This window comes from Alligator sinensis, unplaced genomic scaffold (genome assembly GCF_000455745.1).
Source record: "Alligator sinensis unplaced genomic scaffold, ASM45574v1 scaffold314_1, whole genome shotgun sequence".
Classification (NCBI taxonomy): Eukaryota; Metazoa; Chordata; order Crocodylia; family Alligatoridae; genus Alligator; species Alligator sinensis.
Window position 1 is genome coordinate 154,108 of NW_005842703.1, and position 17,245 is coordinate 171,352.

The following is a 17,245-nucleotide window of genomic DNA, read 5'->3' on the forward strand; positions in this document are numbered from 1 at the left end:
TTCTTAAAATGAATTTGTCTTAATATTCCAGGCCAGTTTTTGTCTCACTGACTGCACTGGCTCAAGTATATTGCTTGTCTAAGTTTTCAGAAGCCATCCTTATTCTGTTTTCTGGGTTCATTAGTATTATTATTTTTTAATTGTGTTTCAAACTTATAGTCTGAATTTAGACTGAAACCTTATTTTAAGATAAAGACATTGGGCCCTGAGTAGTTTGCGATCATGATCAATAGCAGCATTCTGCATATAGAAATTTGTTTCTGAGGTTTGAATGCAAAGCTGAAGAATAGTGAGATTAAGAGACATGTTTGGCTGTTGTCTGAAGCTGACACGAGGAAGAATGTCTTACATTCAAAAAGCTTGTCTCAACTTTATCCCAGCTACATAGTTGGTCCAATAAAAGCTGTCACCCTAATAAATCTTTGCCTCTTCTGAAATTCATCCGTTCTTGCTAATTTGTAGATAGGTACAAAGCTCAAGGCCTTAAAATTCCATGCAATTAAAATACATTAAAGGTATATGTCCATTTTACCTTTGTCATAAACCTTGTCTCCTTAAGGGAGACGTATCATCTGCAGAATGTCACTTAAATAAAGTTAAATCCTTTACCTATTTCTCATCACCTTACAGATAGGTTTATGATAAATATAAGTGAATACAGCACTTTTTTCTTCTCCCGTACAAACATTTGAACATCCTATTGTGAAGATCTGAGAGGAATGCTGTTGTTTCATTTTGTTTCTGTGTGCAGGAGTAGAGCGTGAGACAGCGAATGAGAAATCCTTTGGCAACTTCCTCGTTGAAGGAGCAGACTCTCCTTACCGTTCAATGAACTTCACCTATAAACCTAATGAATTTGATAGGCTGTTAGAATTGAGCTGCTACAATGTTTTAAACAACAAGGACACAATCTTAAAAGCTCTTGCTTTGGGCATGAAAAGAAGGGCACTCAAGAAGGCCAGAAGACAGTAAGATGGTATTCTGTGTTGGATAGTTGTTACAAGGTATTGAATATAAATGAAGGCTTTAAACAGGAACACTTACTGGGTAAGGTATCTGCAAGTGACCAACCCACTGGACGACTTCCTTAAAGTTTATAGCTTTTCAAATACCTTATACACATGCAGATTGTGGAAACCAGACATTTCTGGGTGAAATGTATGAATTAAGCTTTAATAATAATAACAACAACAATAATAATATTTAAAATACTTCTGTGTGCTCTTATGTCTGCCTTATTGAGACCTTGTGAATTTCCTGTGTAGCATGTGATCAAGTGGGATTAAAAGCATGATGCTTTTCCTTCAACAAATAGGTGATAGTGAGTAACTCATATCTGGAAGCCCTGCTCTTCAGGGCAAAGAGGGTTTCTTTCTGGCCATATTCAGTATTGCCAGGGTGTCATCAAGGAGTGCTGAGGGCTAATAGCAAGGAAGTGTGTACTCCCTCAATGGAAGGGGATACCTTTTCTTCAGTACTTGGCATTGTTTAGCTTTGATATTTTTCTTTGAAAACCAGAACAACATTTAGATATGATTGGAAGTAAAAGTGTAGTCACTTCACATGAAGACAGCATAGTTTCCCTATCTCCAGAATAGATATTTAAATAATAATAATAATAAAAAGCATGTGTATGTATGTGTATCTGCAGACTGCTTCTTAATTGAGTGACTTGAAGATTACCCAGAATCAAGAGGTATCTGAGACGTGTCATTTCTGGATCCAAACTCTACAGTTCACTCCTATCTAATCTAAATTCATTAAAACTGGTAGGCAACAATTGATCTTCTGGATCATGGTGTATGCTTAAGAAGTCTTGTCAGGTGCCTGATGAATCTGCTTGTGGCTGACAAACCCAATGCAAAAGTGAAACAGCTTGTTACAAGTTTCACAGGTCCATGTGTTGTCTGGGTTGGAGCCCAAATCTACAGCAGGCTGCTTCCTTTGTTTTCACTTTGTTTCTGTCCTGTGGATCAAAGCTGCTTCATGTTGAGCTGCACCTAGTGCCACATGTCCCCTCCAGATTGGACAGGATTCTGCACACTCCCAGATTTCTACACTGATATTGAATGGCTTCATATAATTTTGACACATCATGGTACCATCATAAAGGGTGACCCCACTTCCTAAAGCTGTCTCAAATCTCACTGTACAAAATATTCTTGGGGACACAGTCTTCCATTCCTCTGACATGGCCAAGCCATTGCAACCTCCTTTTCCTGATTAGTGGTTTCTAAGTGTGTCAGTCCTGCACACTCCAGCAGCTCTGTTTGGCATTTTGGCTGCTGACAGACTGGGGGAAAAAAAAACACCCGGCGCTTTACTTTCAGCTCGGTGCACCCCTGCGTTGAGCCCAGCATGTGCCCAGAAGAGGAGCCATGTCACTTTGACCTGGTTCACCCAAAGTCTGTAGTGATCATGTTCTTCAGCGGGGCTAGATAAGAGCCAAAAAGCCCCGCTGAAATGCACAATCTAAACAGATATTGGGCGAGCTGGGTCAAACTGACATCGCTCCTTCTCCAGTAAAGTGTTGTTGTTTTTATTTTCCATGTCAGCAGTCTTTGTCATCCTACTTTATTTTCAGGATCTTGTGCAGATGTCTCATTATAACTAATTGAAAAGATCTATTAAACTGGACAAACTGATTTTGAATACAAATTCATACAGCCAGGCAGACCTCATAGACCATCAGCATTCCAGAAATAGACCTGTAATTAAGGTTGAAATAACAATTCCATTTTCAGGTAATATTTTAGAAATTTGTATTTTTCTTGAAAGATTTTCTTGTGGGATAACATTTAGCATGCTAATTTTCAGTCAATAGGTAAAACTTTTGTTATAGAAATCTGAAGTAGGCCAAAGTTGCTCTTGTATTGTCTGGGTGCATAAGAGTTTTGAGATTGCAAAAAAAGTGCTGATTTTTTTTTTTTTTAATCGGGTGCTTATAACTCAAAAAGAAGTTTGGTTCATGTTTTAAAATGCATAACTTGGCATCTCACTCAACATCTTCAATGAGAAACATAGCCTGGCAAAGTATTACAATCATTATTTGGGAAGTAATTATATTAGAGTTGATTAAAACTATATTTGTATACTGTGTTCTTTATTCTTATGAGAATTATTTTTATGAAAAAATATGTAAGAAATGTGGCCAACTGATATCCAAATACATACACAGGCAAGTGATAGCATAGCTTTAAGTCTTTATTTTAAAGAGACTGACTGGTTTTTTAATCAGTAAATAATGTGCACCAATAAATATATTGTGGCTTCACTGCTCTTGTTGTGTGCTAGCTACATTGTGTTACCATGTTTTACAATCACATCTTCGTTTTGCTGTGTTGATATATCCTTGGCAGTAACATAATGACTGAGGTCAGTATTAAAAAGCACATTTTTCTGTTTGAAATTCAAAGAACTTTCTCCAACACAAGACGACAGTATATCAATAAACCAAGGTGCCCAACGTCAGTGTCATTCACCCTTCTTCTCCTGTGTGATTTGCACCATGATGAGCTTCGGCTAGAAATGCACTTCAGCAAATGAAGTGGACCAGCTGTGCTGCTTCATTGGGTGAAACATGCACCTGTTGTCCCACCTGTTGATCTTGCAGGACAGTGGATGACATGCTTCCCTTCTTGTGATGGCACAGAGGCAACATCTGTTTCCACTCTTACAGTATGTATTTATACTAATTACATTCCAGTTCCTCTGTTGAATTCAGATGGTCTTGAATTAAGCATACTATCAATTTTAATTTTGAAAGTAACCAAAATAAGAAAAAATCCAGTTTCTAATAAAGAACTGCTTAAATAATAAGCAAAAAAATCTTTACACTATAAAGATTTTCCTCCTGTTTTGACACTAACAAAGGTTTTGCATAGGGCTGTCAATTAATCACAGTTAATGCCTGTGATTAACACATTAGTTGGTTCTTGAGTTAATTTTCTTAACGTGTTAATCATGCACCTGGCTTTAGAGCCTGCACCTGGGCTCTGCTCCGTCACACCTGCTCCACCCAGTGGGGCAGGTGTGGCAGAGCAGAGGACCTCAGGGCAGCCTGGGCATGGGCTCTGGGTGGCTGTAGCCAGGAGTGGGGGGACGGGCACGCACAGATGTAGACACACAGGAGCAGCTGCAGCTTGCACATTATGTGTTAGAGCAGTGCCACGCTGGTAAGTATGTGGAGGAGGAGGGGTGGGGAAGGGGTCAGGGGGCAGATCGAGGCCCCCATGCTGAGGGAGAGAGTGGGGCAGGTGCTGAGCGGGTAATGGGGTGCGTGGGGGGTGGGGGAGGGGAGGGTGGCTCCCTGCCACTGTGCACACCCCTGGAGGAGGCATATTTGTGCATGAGGTGGAGATGGGCTGCAGGCTGGGGCTCTGCGCCCTGCTGCCTTTGCCCTGGGAGTCATGCACTGGTCATGCTGTATGTTCCCTGCCCACCTGGCAGTGGGAGGCACAACATGACACTGCACGGCTCCTGGGGCAAAGGCAGCAGGGTGCAGAGCCACAGCCCACCTCCCCCCTATGCACAAATCCAGGGGAACATGCCCCCCATGCCTCCCCTGGGGGTGCACACAGTGGTGAGCAGCCACCCCACCCTGCACACCTGGATGACCTACTGTCTCGTGACCTGCCCCTGCCCTATCCCCATTTCCTTCCTCACTGTGGGGGCCTCAATCTTCTGCCCCCCTGGCTCCTCTCTCCCTGTGCCTCTTCCCCTCCACAGACTTACTGGTGCAGTGCTGTCTGTGTGTGTGTGCCTGTGTGTGTGTATGAGTGTCTGTCTGTGTATCTGCTCCCACTCTGCTGCTGCCCCTCAGGCCTGGCCCACAGTACCCTCACATCCTGCCAGGGTGTGCAGGGACCCCCCCTTCCCAGGCTCCAACTCTTCCCCAACACACACATTCACAAATTCCTCCCCCACCAAACTCTACCCCCACCCTCAACAATACAAAGTATTTGCATAGTTGTGTGCTTAAAATTGTGATTAATTGCAACTATTTTTTTTAAATTGCACAACTAATTGCGATGCCATTTTAAAAATTGTTTGACAGCCCTAGTTTTACAGCAATGGAGAAACTGACTATATAGGAGGGATAAGTACAGACAGTCAAAAAGCCTGAGGCTGAATCCATTTAAGTTTTGTAGGCTAATCTAAGCTGCATAGATTGAATTGATAAGCAAGTGAACAGACATTCATTTTTGATTTCAGAAATACAACCACTGCCTGTGGTGGCCCAGGCCAGAAGCTGGGGGGCATTAGAGCATGTCTCCCTGCTTAGCTGGAGCAGACAGCTTGGGTCAAGGCTAGCTTGCCTGCCCTGCAAGGGTTGAGAGGGGGTTGTGGGGGATATGCAAAGCATCTTGGGGCACTGGGGGACTGTGAGTTAACTTGAATCTGGAGAGGATCTGGGACAGAAGCTCAATAAACCTATTTAACCTAAATCAGTTAATTCTGATACTACATCCATCCAGGTTTATCTTAAACTGGCTTTGGCCATTGTGAAAGTGGTTTATGTGCACTGGACTTCTGTTGTGTTACAGATTTGAACCAGTTTCCAATCACTTGTGCTGGTTTATGTGTAATTTTGTCCCTAGCCGAGAAATGTTGACAGATAATGCAAAGTAAACAAACTGAAAATAGAGACAGTTCTTGCATTAACTTCCTCCCATTTCAGCAGTTCTGGGTGGTACTGGTAGCTAAAGCAGGCACACTATTTTCAGACAGGAATGTGATTTTTCAAGTTGAAAGGAATGTTAATTAAAATGCTTTCTTTGCATGCAAATGCTAAACATAGATTAAATAAATCAATAGCCCAGACACCATTGTATACTGAATTAAAGAGGCATTTATACAGTATTTGAATTAAACATTTTCTCACATGACTCTAATGAGGTGTATGGCAACTACATATTTCAGTGCAGACCTATTTCTAGTGCATGACAGGCTAAGTCAAGCTGAGTCATGGTGAGCCATCCACCCAGTGGTGAATATGAATCAATTATTACTCTTTACTTCAAATATCAGCTTTTTTATTTCTAGCAGAGAAACAAAAGAAAACACATTGCCTCCATATCTGTCAAGTAAACAAGTTACATTTAGGTATGTGGACGCAGGTATTCGTAACTGACTAATAATGTTAGATACCTCCATTTCTGGATGCCCAACTTGACACTTCAAGAACCATGCTTCCAGAAGCACTCAGTTGTGGACTTCAGTCCCATTGATGTCAGTAGGACTTAAGTAAATATTTAAGTGCTTCTGAGTATGCTTAAGATCATATTCCATGGTTTTCCTGAGTCAGAGCCAAAGTGCTGAGATGCTACCCTCTAAAAATCAGGTTCTCTTAAGGTACTTCAAGTTGGACACTCAATGTTGCTTATTTGCCCCTGAAATTATGAACCATAATTTTTCCCTTTGTAAGGAAATCTGATGGCAGTCCAAGGACACCTAAGACTTCACATAACTTTATCCTGACTGTGAGGATAAAACTCAAATCCCTTCTCCTCCAGAAGCAAAGCTTTTTTGTACACGGAGTAATTCAGATTTAGCAAAAAAGTACTTGTAAGACGCACATGAATAGTTCTGATTCTGCCCAGAAGAAGGTATTATATACACATGAGTGCTACAGAGTTTTAGCTGTATTATTACAGATCTCTATCATGGCAGATCATAGCACGCTAGAGATGATTCTCTTCCTAAGTAAAGAAGAAAATGTGTCATTTTATGGGTTTCCAGAGTACTTTGGAGGGTATCACTGAAAAGTATGCCTCACTCAGCTGCTCCCAATCCACACATGCCAAACCCAGCAATGAGACACTGAAGGCCCACTCTGTCATCTCTGAAGCTCCCCATTCCTAGTATACTTAAAAACATCCTTATGGGGAGTGCCCTCATGGCAGCTTCACTGCTACATGTTTGCATTTGGCATGCATGGTGTAGGAGCAGAGGTGGGATGTAGCAGTGGTTGTATTCCTAAATTTTTTTTTGAATGATAGTCACACATTTCAATTATCAAAGTGATTTTACATGGCCAAGTTTATCTAGATTTCAATCACATTCAGGGAACAAATATCACATTCTTGTAATTTTTTGACACAATTAAGGAGGCTGTGTTTTAAAAAGTGTCTAATCTTACTAAAAATAAATTTGGTTTACAAGAACTTGGAATCAGAATCTCTTGGGCATTTGCAAGCTCTAAAAACATCTTTCTGTAATCTCTTCTGTAGCATTTGTAGCAAAGTATGAAAAATTAGCAAGTTTTGCCTTGTTCCGAGTTTCACTATGTGCATTTTATATGAGCCTAATCACAAATAGGCACCAGAATTAATAATAATTATTGTATTTTTAAAGGAGCAGGCTGTGGCAAACAGTTTTTATATCTTTAAATTACTAGTCAAAGGGGTACAAAAGAAGTTCATTGCTATACCTGTAATTTTAAAACATGGCAAAGAGTGCCCAGAGCAAAGTAGGTGCTCTTTTATTATTGAATTAGTGCACAAATTAGGATAGATACAATACAATATTTACCAGTAATAAGAAACTTTTTTTTTTTTTTTAAGGCAGAGATGGGAAAACCTATACTGGAAACTTTAGGCTAGTTATCATTATTTTGTGTCCATCTCGGTTCCCTCACTCTCACTGTCCCATCTGCACATCATCTCATTCCTTCAGATCATAGGATTGTGGAAAAATCCATCTGGAAGGGACCTGCTCAAGGCCAGTTCATTCCTGTCTAAACCACCTAAAACAAAAGTTGTCTAATCTGCATATGAAAGCTACCAGTGATAGAGATTCTACAACATGACTACATAATCTCTTCAAGTGCTTAATCACCCTCAAAGAAAGTCATGAATGATGTGTGCCTCCTGAAGCTGTGGGGTGGGGAGGCACAGCGACTATTGACAGGTGGCAGCAGCAGTGTCAGTGGTGGGGGCATGGCAGCAGTGAGTATGGACCCCCCCCACACAGGCGGCCACAGTGATGTTGATGGTGAGGGCAGGCCAAGCGGGGACCACCTGCAGGTGGCCACAGCAGTGTTGGCAGTGGGGGGGACAGACCAGGGGCTGCCCATAGCTGCTGTTGGTGGTAGTGAGCAGGGACCTCCTGCAGCCATCGGTGGCTGGGGGGCGGGGGGCAGCGACTGCCCGCAGAAGCCGGCAGTGGCTTCAGGGGTGGCCATTCTCAGGGGGGCACGTTTCCCCCCTGTGCCCATGCTATGCATTGCCTATGAAGAAAGTTCCTAACAGCTATCCTAAATTTTTGTTGTTGCAATTTAATTGCATTATTTCTTGCCTTAGCCTTGGTGGAGACAGAGAAACAGAGAACAATTGGTTTCCACCCCACTTAAAACCACTTTTAAAAAATATCCATAGACTGTTATTAAATCTCCCCTTGGTCTTCTTTTCTCTGGACTAAGTAATCTGAATTTTTCCACTCCCTTCTCATGCATCATATTTTCTCCAATAATTTGTTTTTCTCTTCTGGACTCTTTCCATTTGGTCCAGATGACAGTAGATAATTTAGTTCTCCATTAGTATCAGGGCCTCCTGTCAATTGTTGCCATATCTCAGTGAGTGGGATGATGGGTTTCAAAAGCCAAATGTTGAAGCAAGATCCTCTTAGGACATCTGAAAAACTAACTACAAGGGCCTTAAGGCTAGGGACAGACATTCAAAAAGCCTGAGGCTGAATTGATTCAATCTTTGCAGGTTAGTCTAACTTGGCTGGGCTGGGCTGAACTGTTTTGAAACTGGACAGACATTCTCTTTGGACTGAGGAAATTTAGGCATATGCCTGCAGTGGCTCAGGCTAGAACTGGGGAGGGGGTGCTAAAGTAGCTCTCCCTCACTTCTTGCAGGTAGTCGAGCTGAGAGGGGCATAACCAAGCCCCAGCAGGACTCTCTCATTAGGGAGGTCTGCCTGTATGGTCCTAGGCTTTTCCCATCTGGCTCCTCAAGGGGTGGGAGTGCTGCTAGCCCCCAGCCTTGGCTAGCACTCTGAGGCAAAGGGAGGTTGGGGTGCAGTGCATGCATCTGTTGATGATACAGAGCCTTTCAATCTCTCTCCCTGCCTCCTCATACTGTCTGCAGCCAATTTACAGGCAAGCAAGCCAGCTTGGGGCTGATAGTGATAATAGTCTTTATCACCCAATTAGCAAAACAATGGCTTCTCTCTGTTATTTCAAACTTCTTAAATAGCTTACCTGCTGACCTGCTGATTAGCTCCAAACAGCCCTAAGCAGTCACTGTTCTGTCTGCCTGCCCCATTGAAATTTGAGAGAGAGACGCACATAGCTACCTTTCAGCATTAGCTAGCATACCACATGCCTAGGGTCCATGGGGCTGGGGTCCATGCTGTGGGAGATGGAAGGGAGGGAGGGGGGATTCCTGTTTGAGCAGCGAGGCAGGGTAGGGCAGGGAGAAGCCAGGCAGACCCTGCTGTGTTTGCAGTCTTTGCTGGAGTCTTACACAGCATTAGCTAGCATACCACATGCCTAGGGTCCATGGGGCTGGGGTCCATGCTGTGGGAGATGGAAGGGAGGGGGGGGGGAGAAAGGGGCACTGGCAAGCCAGCAGGCCCTGCTGGAGCTCTGGCCAAGAAGCAGAAGGGAGGGGCCAGCTCTGCTGTGGAGCAGAGAGCTTTACCTAGCCCAGAGAGCATGTTGGGATGTTGGGGGACTCTGATTTAACTTAAACCAGCAAGGGGTCTGGAACAGACATTGCATAAACCAGTTTGACCCAAATCAGTTAAATCTGATACTACATTCAGCCAGGTTTATTTTAAACCAGTTGTGGCCATTTTCAAACTGGTTTATGTGCACTAAACATCTGTTCTGTTACAGGATTAAGCCAGTTTCTGATCACTTAAACTGGTTTATGTATAACGTCTGTCCCTAGCCCAAGAAGAGAGACTCTAAAGTCAGAAGATGGAGGAGCATGACTTCTCTCAACCAGAGAGAACAATTCTCTCAGAACAAAAATCCAGATTGTGAGGTGGAGTTTTTGATTAAATAGGGATCAGAAATGTCAGATTCATCAATACACGCCAATATGAGAGTGACTACCACTTGTGGACATGATACTTTAACCACAGCATCTTTGCTTATACTATTGGATCAAAGGAACAGAAGAGTAATAATGTGTTAGCTATTTTTGCACAGGTTGCTTATGGGTGGTTGTATTAGTGTCAAGTGAAACAGTCAGTTGAAGGCTGGTCTAAAGGCATTAATTAACATGTTCCAAACAAGAGATGTCAAGAGACATTTTAACATATTATTTTTAGGAGAGAGAAGGGCTTTATTTTGTATGTCCTTGGGTTGGGTTGGAATGGGGAATGCATACTCATGAGGACTGCTGATGAGCTAAGGTCCAATTTTAACACTATCTTGGGAAGGAATTTTCCCTGGCCTGCAGCCATGCACAGCCTTGGGACATGTACTCATCAAATCTTCCACAGCAGGCTACAAAGCATCAAGTCAGTGGCATATGGATGTGAGACCTACAAATGAACCCAAGTGCTGCAAGGTGTTGGCACTGGTGATTCTGAAGTTAGCATGGACGCTGAACAATTTGTAAATACTCAGTATCAACACTTGTTTCAAGAGCAGAATTGTTTAAATAATTGTCATTTTTACTTGGTGGCTGAAACAAAGAACAGGGGAAAAGTTTTGTTCAACTCTGTTTTTCATTTAGTGGGGAAAAATTATTTTGGGTTAGTCAAAATTTTGTTCTCAGGTGTTTTTTGTTTCAACTCTGTTTTTTGTTTTTAAAAAGAAAAAACATCAGCTTCCAAACACTACTTTGGTCTTACAAGTGAAACACTTTGAAAAAAATGTAAATGTCATTGGCAATCCCTTGATCTGAGGATGATTTTTACCATGGCTCATTGGTGGGTCTTAAGGTGACTTAAGGGTTCAATCCTTGAGCCACAGACCCATCTGCAGAAGTTATAGGTCTTTCTTCAGGGATGAGTAGTCAGTAGGCTGGGATTCATTTCTCTTTCTTTCCTCTGCTCTCTCTCTTATGCTTTGAGGGTAAGACAACCTTAAAATGGGTGCTACTTGGTTACGGTTATGGTGCCACTGAAGTTGGTTAGCAGCCAGCTCTTCCCAGCTCTTGATTTGGCATCTGTTTTCTTGAGTTATGCCTTTAGTTGTGTGTCCTTGTAGCATGTGCTCTGGCCAGTGCGAGATCTTAGACCATAATTAAGCTGGGACTGGAACATTTGTTTTAGAGAGTCTAGTCAGGCACCTGCATGCAATGTCTGGTCCAGCAAAGTTGGTACCTGAGGATCACCTACTCAGTTCTGGTAACTTTGGCTTCAGCAAGGATGCTAACAGAATCATCACTATACAAGAACATAAAATTGCAAGATCCAACTCTCATAAGCAGGAACACATATATTGACCAGAAACACTGTCAAAATGTTAAATAATCCTCATAATATCTATTTGAAAAAGGCAGAATATATAGTGGTTAAAATTAAGTCCAGGGTTTCACATTGTAGCAAGTCAAAGATGGGACTCAGTTCACTGAGACCTATCATTAAAATGTAACATGCTCTTGGTAGAGCTTAGCAGCAAACCTCTGCTATTTATATACATACAAGAGAATACCCTTATTTTTTTTTCTTTAGTTATTGGTATAGTCATAGAGGGTGGAGTTCTGCTTCCATTTAAATTGCAGCTGTTATCCAGTGCCTGTTTTTGAAGGTAACATCAAACTAGAATAGTCTCCTTTAACTGATTTTTTTGAGGGAGTTGAAGTTTTTCTGCTTCTAGATCTGATCTACTCACAGCTGAGACCACAATGTCTGCTGGACCATCAGCAAGTTATCCTCAGGTAGTTTTTTTTTTTAAGCTCACTAGAAAAATATCCTTTGAAGTAAAGATTGCATTTGTGAGTAGAACATGTGTACTCATTTTTGTGTTTGCTTCAGAGGGAGTTTTTACAAAATGTTAGTTTTTGTTTGATAAAGCCTATATTACATAAGCCTTTTACATAGGCCATGAACTTAATGGAAGTTAGTCAGGTTTGGAATTGTGTTCTTCAGTGAAAGAGGTTATTCTAAGTTTTTGCATGGAAAATGAAGTGTTTTTTGTTCTTTGCAAGCTGCAATTTGATAAATATTGGCAATTTGATTCAAGGAATCTAGTTCTAAGCACTTGGAGGACAATAAGGTGATGATCAAGAATAGTCAACATCAATTCATTAAAAGAAAGGCATGCCTGACCAACCTGTTTTCCTTCTTTCAGTGAGCAGTGACTTTAATATGCACTGATTTTAGCACAGTTTTAGGCACTATTTCCCGTCACATTCTCATTAGTAATCTAAGGAAATACAGTCTAGATGAAAGTATTGTAAGGCGGATACATAACTGGTTGGATCATCATGCTTGGTAAGTAGTCATCAATGGCTAGATGTCAAACGGGGAGGAGATTTTGAATGGGGTCCCCCAGGTAACTGTTCTAGGTCTGGTATTTTTTAGTATCTTCACTAATGATTTGGAAAATGGGATTGAGTGCATCCTTAGCGAATTTGCAAATGACACCAACCTGAATGGAGTTGCAGACGTCGTAGAGGGTAGGATTAGGATCGATAATGACCTTTATAAACTGGAGAACTGGTCCAACATTAGTCAATTAAAATTCAATAAGGCAAAGCCCTGTACAGACCAGAGATAACTGGCTAAGCTCTAGTACTGGAGAAAAGGATCTGGGGGTTACAGTAGAGTGTAAGTGGGAACAGCCTGATCTTGTTTCAAAAAGGTCAATAGTATAGTGGGCGATGTTAATAGAAGTGTCACTTGTAAGTCAAGGGAAGTGATACTTCCACTGTATGGCAATGGTGAGTCCTCTATTTCCAGTTCTGAGCATGGCAATTTAAGACAAACGTGGACAAATACCTTTGAATCTTGGGAAAATTTTAGCCTGCCAAGGGAAACTGGTGACTTGAAGAAAGACTTGGCAAGTCAGAATTACACAATGATGATCTGACATTGAATAAACTCATCATAGCTGTGGTCCAGCTGTATTTCTAAGATACCAGAGTAAGAGTATATTCATCTAAAGAATGTTTAGCATATTGCCTCTTAGGGGAGAGGGGAGAGGGCCTAGTGTAATAGTTATACTACATCCCCTGGCAGGCAAGCAATTTGAGTCTTCTGAGCAGGCGTTGATGGATTTATTTTGAAATTCTTAAGGAGGGCAGAAGTTTTGGGAAGCCATGCACAGTTCTTACAGCAATGCATTAAACAAATGGCATATATTGCTGATGAATTACGTAAATTCTGGAAAAGAAAACCTAAAAGGGAAGGCAACTATGTTCCCTGGAGATGGGGAGCCAGGTAGACAGTACAGAGCCAAGAACACATACTTTAGAGAAGATAATTTCCTTGGATTTCTATGTTCCTGAATAGCCAGGCAGGAACCAGCTTTTAATGTACTTGGCTTTAGATTGTTACTTAGCTCCGCAGCCCAAAGGAACATGTTTGTTGTTGTTTTCATCTGTATTATACTACATACTGTTTGCTTTGATCCACAGCTGCAAGAACTGAGAGTAGCTTTCCCAGGTTGGTGATAGGTTAGAGTAACCTCTTAGTTGATAATGTTACATGTGAGCCCCCCTACCCCTTCAAATATGGCAAAGGACTGGTGGCTGACCCCAGAAATTATTTTTCTAATCCTTTTTAATTGGTAGCAACACACAGACACACCTTCCTAAGTACACATCAGCAAATCAGTTATAGTTATTACAGAAGAACAGGGAATCCTTTTCTTAATCACCAGCACCACCACTCTTTCACAGCCAGGATTTCTCTTTCATTGTTTATGTTGTTCATGCACCTCTGTCAGAATAGAGCTGGCTTTAGCTTTTTTGCAAAATTGGTCAGTAGAACTTTGTTCTTTGAAACTCTTGGGAACAAGTCCAGACTGGAAAGATGTCAATTAAAGAAGAGTTATTTCTCTTAAGTCAGTGGTTCTCAAGCTTTTTGGACTCTAGGCACCTCTTATTGGACTCACTAGTGGAATCCCTCACTAACTTTTGTGAATTGAATGGCACTCGGTTTAAAAAACTAGTTTATATTTTATAGTGGTCACCTCCTTACAGAGGATGGGGTAGGGGATTGGCCAGGTTGGGTCAGGGGAAACCTGAGACTGCACTTGTCTGCTTATCTCCTCACGCCTCTTTGCACCCTTCAAAGGATCCGGTGGCATCTCAGGGGGGAGGCACAGCATTCTGGTTGACAATCACTGCTCCAAATTAATGTAGTTCCTGCGATGAAGGAGGGTATCATATCTCCTTCCTTCCCTTAGCTTGGTTCTGACTTGCTAGTACTTAATACTTTTAAAATCCCTTTCTTATTCCTAATATTTCATGGTCACACAAACAGAGTTTAAAAGTTCACATGCACTTTAGCTTTTTGTGTCTGTGCATTGTATCTTTTAGGAAGCATACCGTGAGTTAGCATAAATACATAGAAGGCATAAGCTCCAGAAGGTTGCTTAGTTTAGTGACTACTATGAATATTTCTAAAGTCATACAGACTTCAATCGAGGAAAGAACTTAAGCTTGTGCTTAGTTTTAAACATCTTGTCATAAGTATCCTTTTTGTGAAGAGTGAAGTTCCCCTTGAACTGTAGGTCAGACTCCAACATAACAGGTTAGGAGATGTAATTAATAAATTTCCCAAATTAAGCTCTAGAGTGAACTTTTTAGCAAGTAAAATTGACTTACCTAGGGAGAATTACTTGAAAATGTTCATGGCTACAGGGTTTGTACCTGTACTGTTTACTTTCAAAATATGACATATTAGCCACCATGAATGGTCACTGGACTTTGTATTTAGCTTTCGTTGAGAAGACATCAGCACTAGCAGCACAATGCTTGGTCATTTGGCTGTAGTGTCACCCTAAATATGAATGCCTGCTCCTTAGTTACTTACTGGCATTTCACATTCTACCCACCTGACATGCAAAGTGGGCATCTTTTCTCTTCCTTGTTTATTTCAGAAAGATTTAGTTGTGTGTTTAACAGTATTGTTTTCCTTTTTCCTACTTTACCACAAAGTATAATGTAAAGTTTGCTACCCAATTCAGTATGAGCATCCTGCATTTGTTTTGCAGGTAGATGCCTTTCCCACTTCTTTGCTTTTTGTGAAAATTGTGAGAGCCAGAAATATGGTCAAAGCAGACCTATGTGAGTACATTTCTTGTTCCATCAGAATCCTTCACTGTTGGGGCTAGTTTCTTTTTAAAGCAAATAATACTCTGGAAAACAAGGGAAGCCGAAGAAAGGTATAGAATTAAAAAAAAAATGGGAGTACCAGATATTACAGATGAATTAAAGTGTTATGAAAGATATGGAGAAGGTATGCAGTACAAGTAAAGGGAGCTGAATGAAGTGTAGAAGAAAGAGAAATAAGGGAGACCCAATAAGGTTAATTAATAGAAAAAAATATAAAAGTCAGGTAGACCTTGTGGCCCCAGTGGTAAGTGTTGAGCACTAACTTCATTGCAAGGTGAAAAACATTAAGTGCATCAGAGGACAGAAGACTCTGCCTACGTGTTTGCTACATACATAATGAATGTGGGTGTTTCTGCATCTAAGGGTGAAGTTGCATGTTTTGTTTAGACCATAATAATGGCACTTAAAATGCATGTGTCTGCATGTTAAAGCTCATTATTAACTTATGCCAAGTATCTCAAACTCATGCTGAGCTTCTTAATGTTCTCCCATTTCAGGTGAGGGTCAACTCTAGGCTGTGCTACTTGGCTCATGTTAGAATAACTTCAGTCTGCTCCACAGGGATAAAATGAACAATCTGTAATCCTCTAGCATCTCAGGATACACTGCTCCCAACTTCACATCCCTTACACAGAGCAGGGATAGAGCCCAGGTGTCCTGGTTCCTAGTGATGACCTTGCTCACCAGTCTCAGCTATACAGGCAAGAAATGGTATTAACCATTAGAGTGCAGACAGAAGTGACATTTTTCATGCAATCTGGCCCCTGAAAGAGCTCTACAACCACATAACACATGTGTTTGGCTTCAGAGTGCTTTTAAAATGGCTGATTGTGCAAAAAGTAACCCTCATTAAATTAAGTAATAAATGAAGGTGCTCTAAATTAGTAGTGCCTGTCACAGGGAGGAGGCTAATTATCCCCTCCCTATGCAGCCAGCCAGGGAGGGAGGGGGAGAGCACGTGCTCCCCTGCCTGCCTGGAAACAGCCATCTCTGAGCTGACTGACATTCCCCCATATGGGGGGAGGGCTTGTGGAGGGTGCCCCCTCTCCACTGGTGCCATGGGGCATTAGGGACAATTTCTGCCCCCCCCCAACTGCAATGCAATTGGTACCTAGCTGCACCCTTGCCCGGAGATGCTGTAACTGACAACCAGCGGCAGATGAACTGCAGGGTGGTATGTGAGCTGCAAGCTTGCAAGGGCCCAGCCAAATTATACCTGCTGGGGTCTGGGGGAGTGCCAGACTGGGTCTATGAAGCCTTGGGGCTCGCAGGCCACCTGCCTAGCCCGCCTGCCACTTTTTGATAGTAGCCTGAGCCGGCACTCTCCACTGGAGACCTGGTTGACCAGCTGGCTGGCTGGCTGGCTGCATCTGTGTAGGTGGGTTGGGGGGAGGGGTGATTGAGCCAGAGATCATGGTGGGGGGCCCTGGCTGGGTCCCTCCCTAGGGAGGGGGGTCCCTGGTGCCCACTGGCACTGGATCTGGGGGCACAGAAGACTCCAGACCACCCCTGCCCACACAGACAGCTGGCCAGGGGCTTCTGGAGCTCTAGATGGCTTACAAGGCAGGCAACTGAGCCCTCATGCACAGGAGCCACGTGTGTTAGATTTTGATGCTGTAGCTTTCAGTGCTTTATGTAAAGTGCAAAAAGTTACAGTGTGATCAAGGTACTCTTACAACTTCTGTAAGTATCCTTAATGAGTGACTGCTTACAGCATGTTCTAACTTTAACACTGCTTAACCTTCTACAGAATTAGTCTGGTCTAAGTGTAACATGTAACTTCACTTGAATTGCAAGTCTAATGGTACTTGAGACTGAAGATTCCTATCAAGGTAAGATTGTAATGCTAGGAACATTATAAGAGGAAGGGAAAGAGAAAGATTTGGGCCTGAAGAAACATACAGTGTGTGTATACACTACAGCTATAAAGTTGCCGTAGTGATGTGTGGAGGTGCCTCAAGCTAGCTTTAAATTAGTTAGATCAGGTTCTGGTT

At 42.1% G+C, this 17,245-nt stretch overlaps 2 protein-coding genes across 2 annotated transcripts in view; both read left to right on the forward strand.

The window, feature by feature from the left end:
• The window catches only part of LOC102384971 (cytosolic phospholipase A2 zeta-like), a 38,235-nt gene extending 37,048 nt beyond the window's left edge, over positions 1-1,187 (forward strand). The window contains exon 21 of the mRNA XM_025216040.1: positions 752-1,187. Within this exon, the coding sequence (XP_025071825.1) occupies positions 752-972 (221 nt within the window). The 3' untranslated portion in view covers positions 973-1,187. The remainder of the gene's footprint in view (positions 1-751) is intronic.
• A 2,434-nt stretch (positions 1,188-3,621) lies between these two features.
• Positions 3,622-17,245, forward strand: part of LOC102385224 (cytosolic phospholipase A2 delta-like) — a 53,939-nt gene continuing 40,315 nt past the window's right edge. The window contains exons 1-2 of the mRNA XM_025216041.1: positions 3,622-3,678; positions 15,131-15,203. Of these exons, the coding sequence (XP_025071826.1) occupies positions 3,622-3,678; positions 15,131-15,203 (130 nt within the window). The remainder of the gene's footprint in view (positions 3,679-15,130; positions 15,204-17,245) is intronic.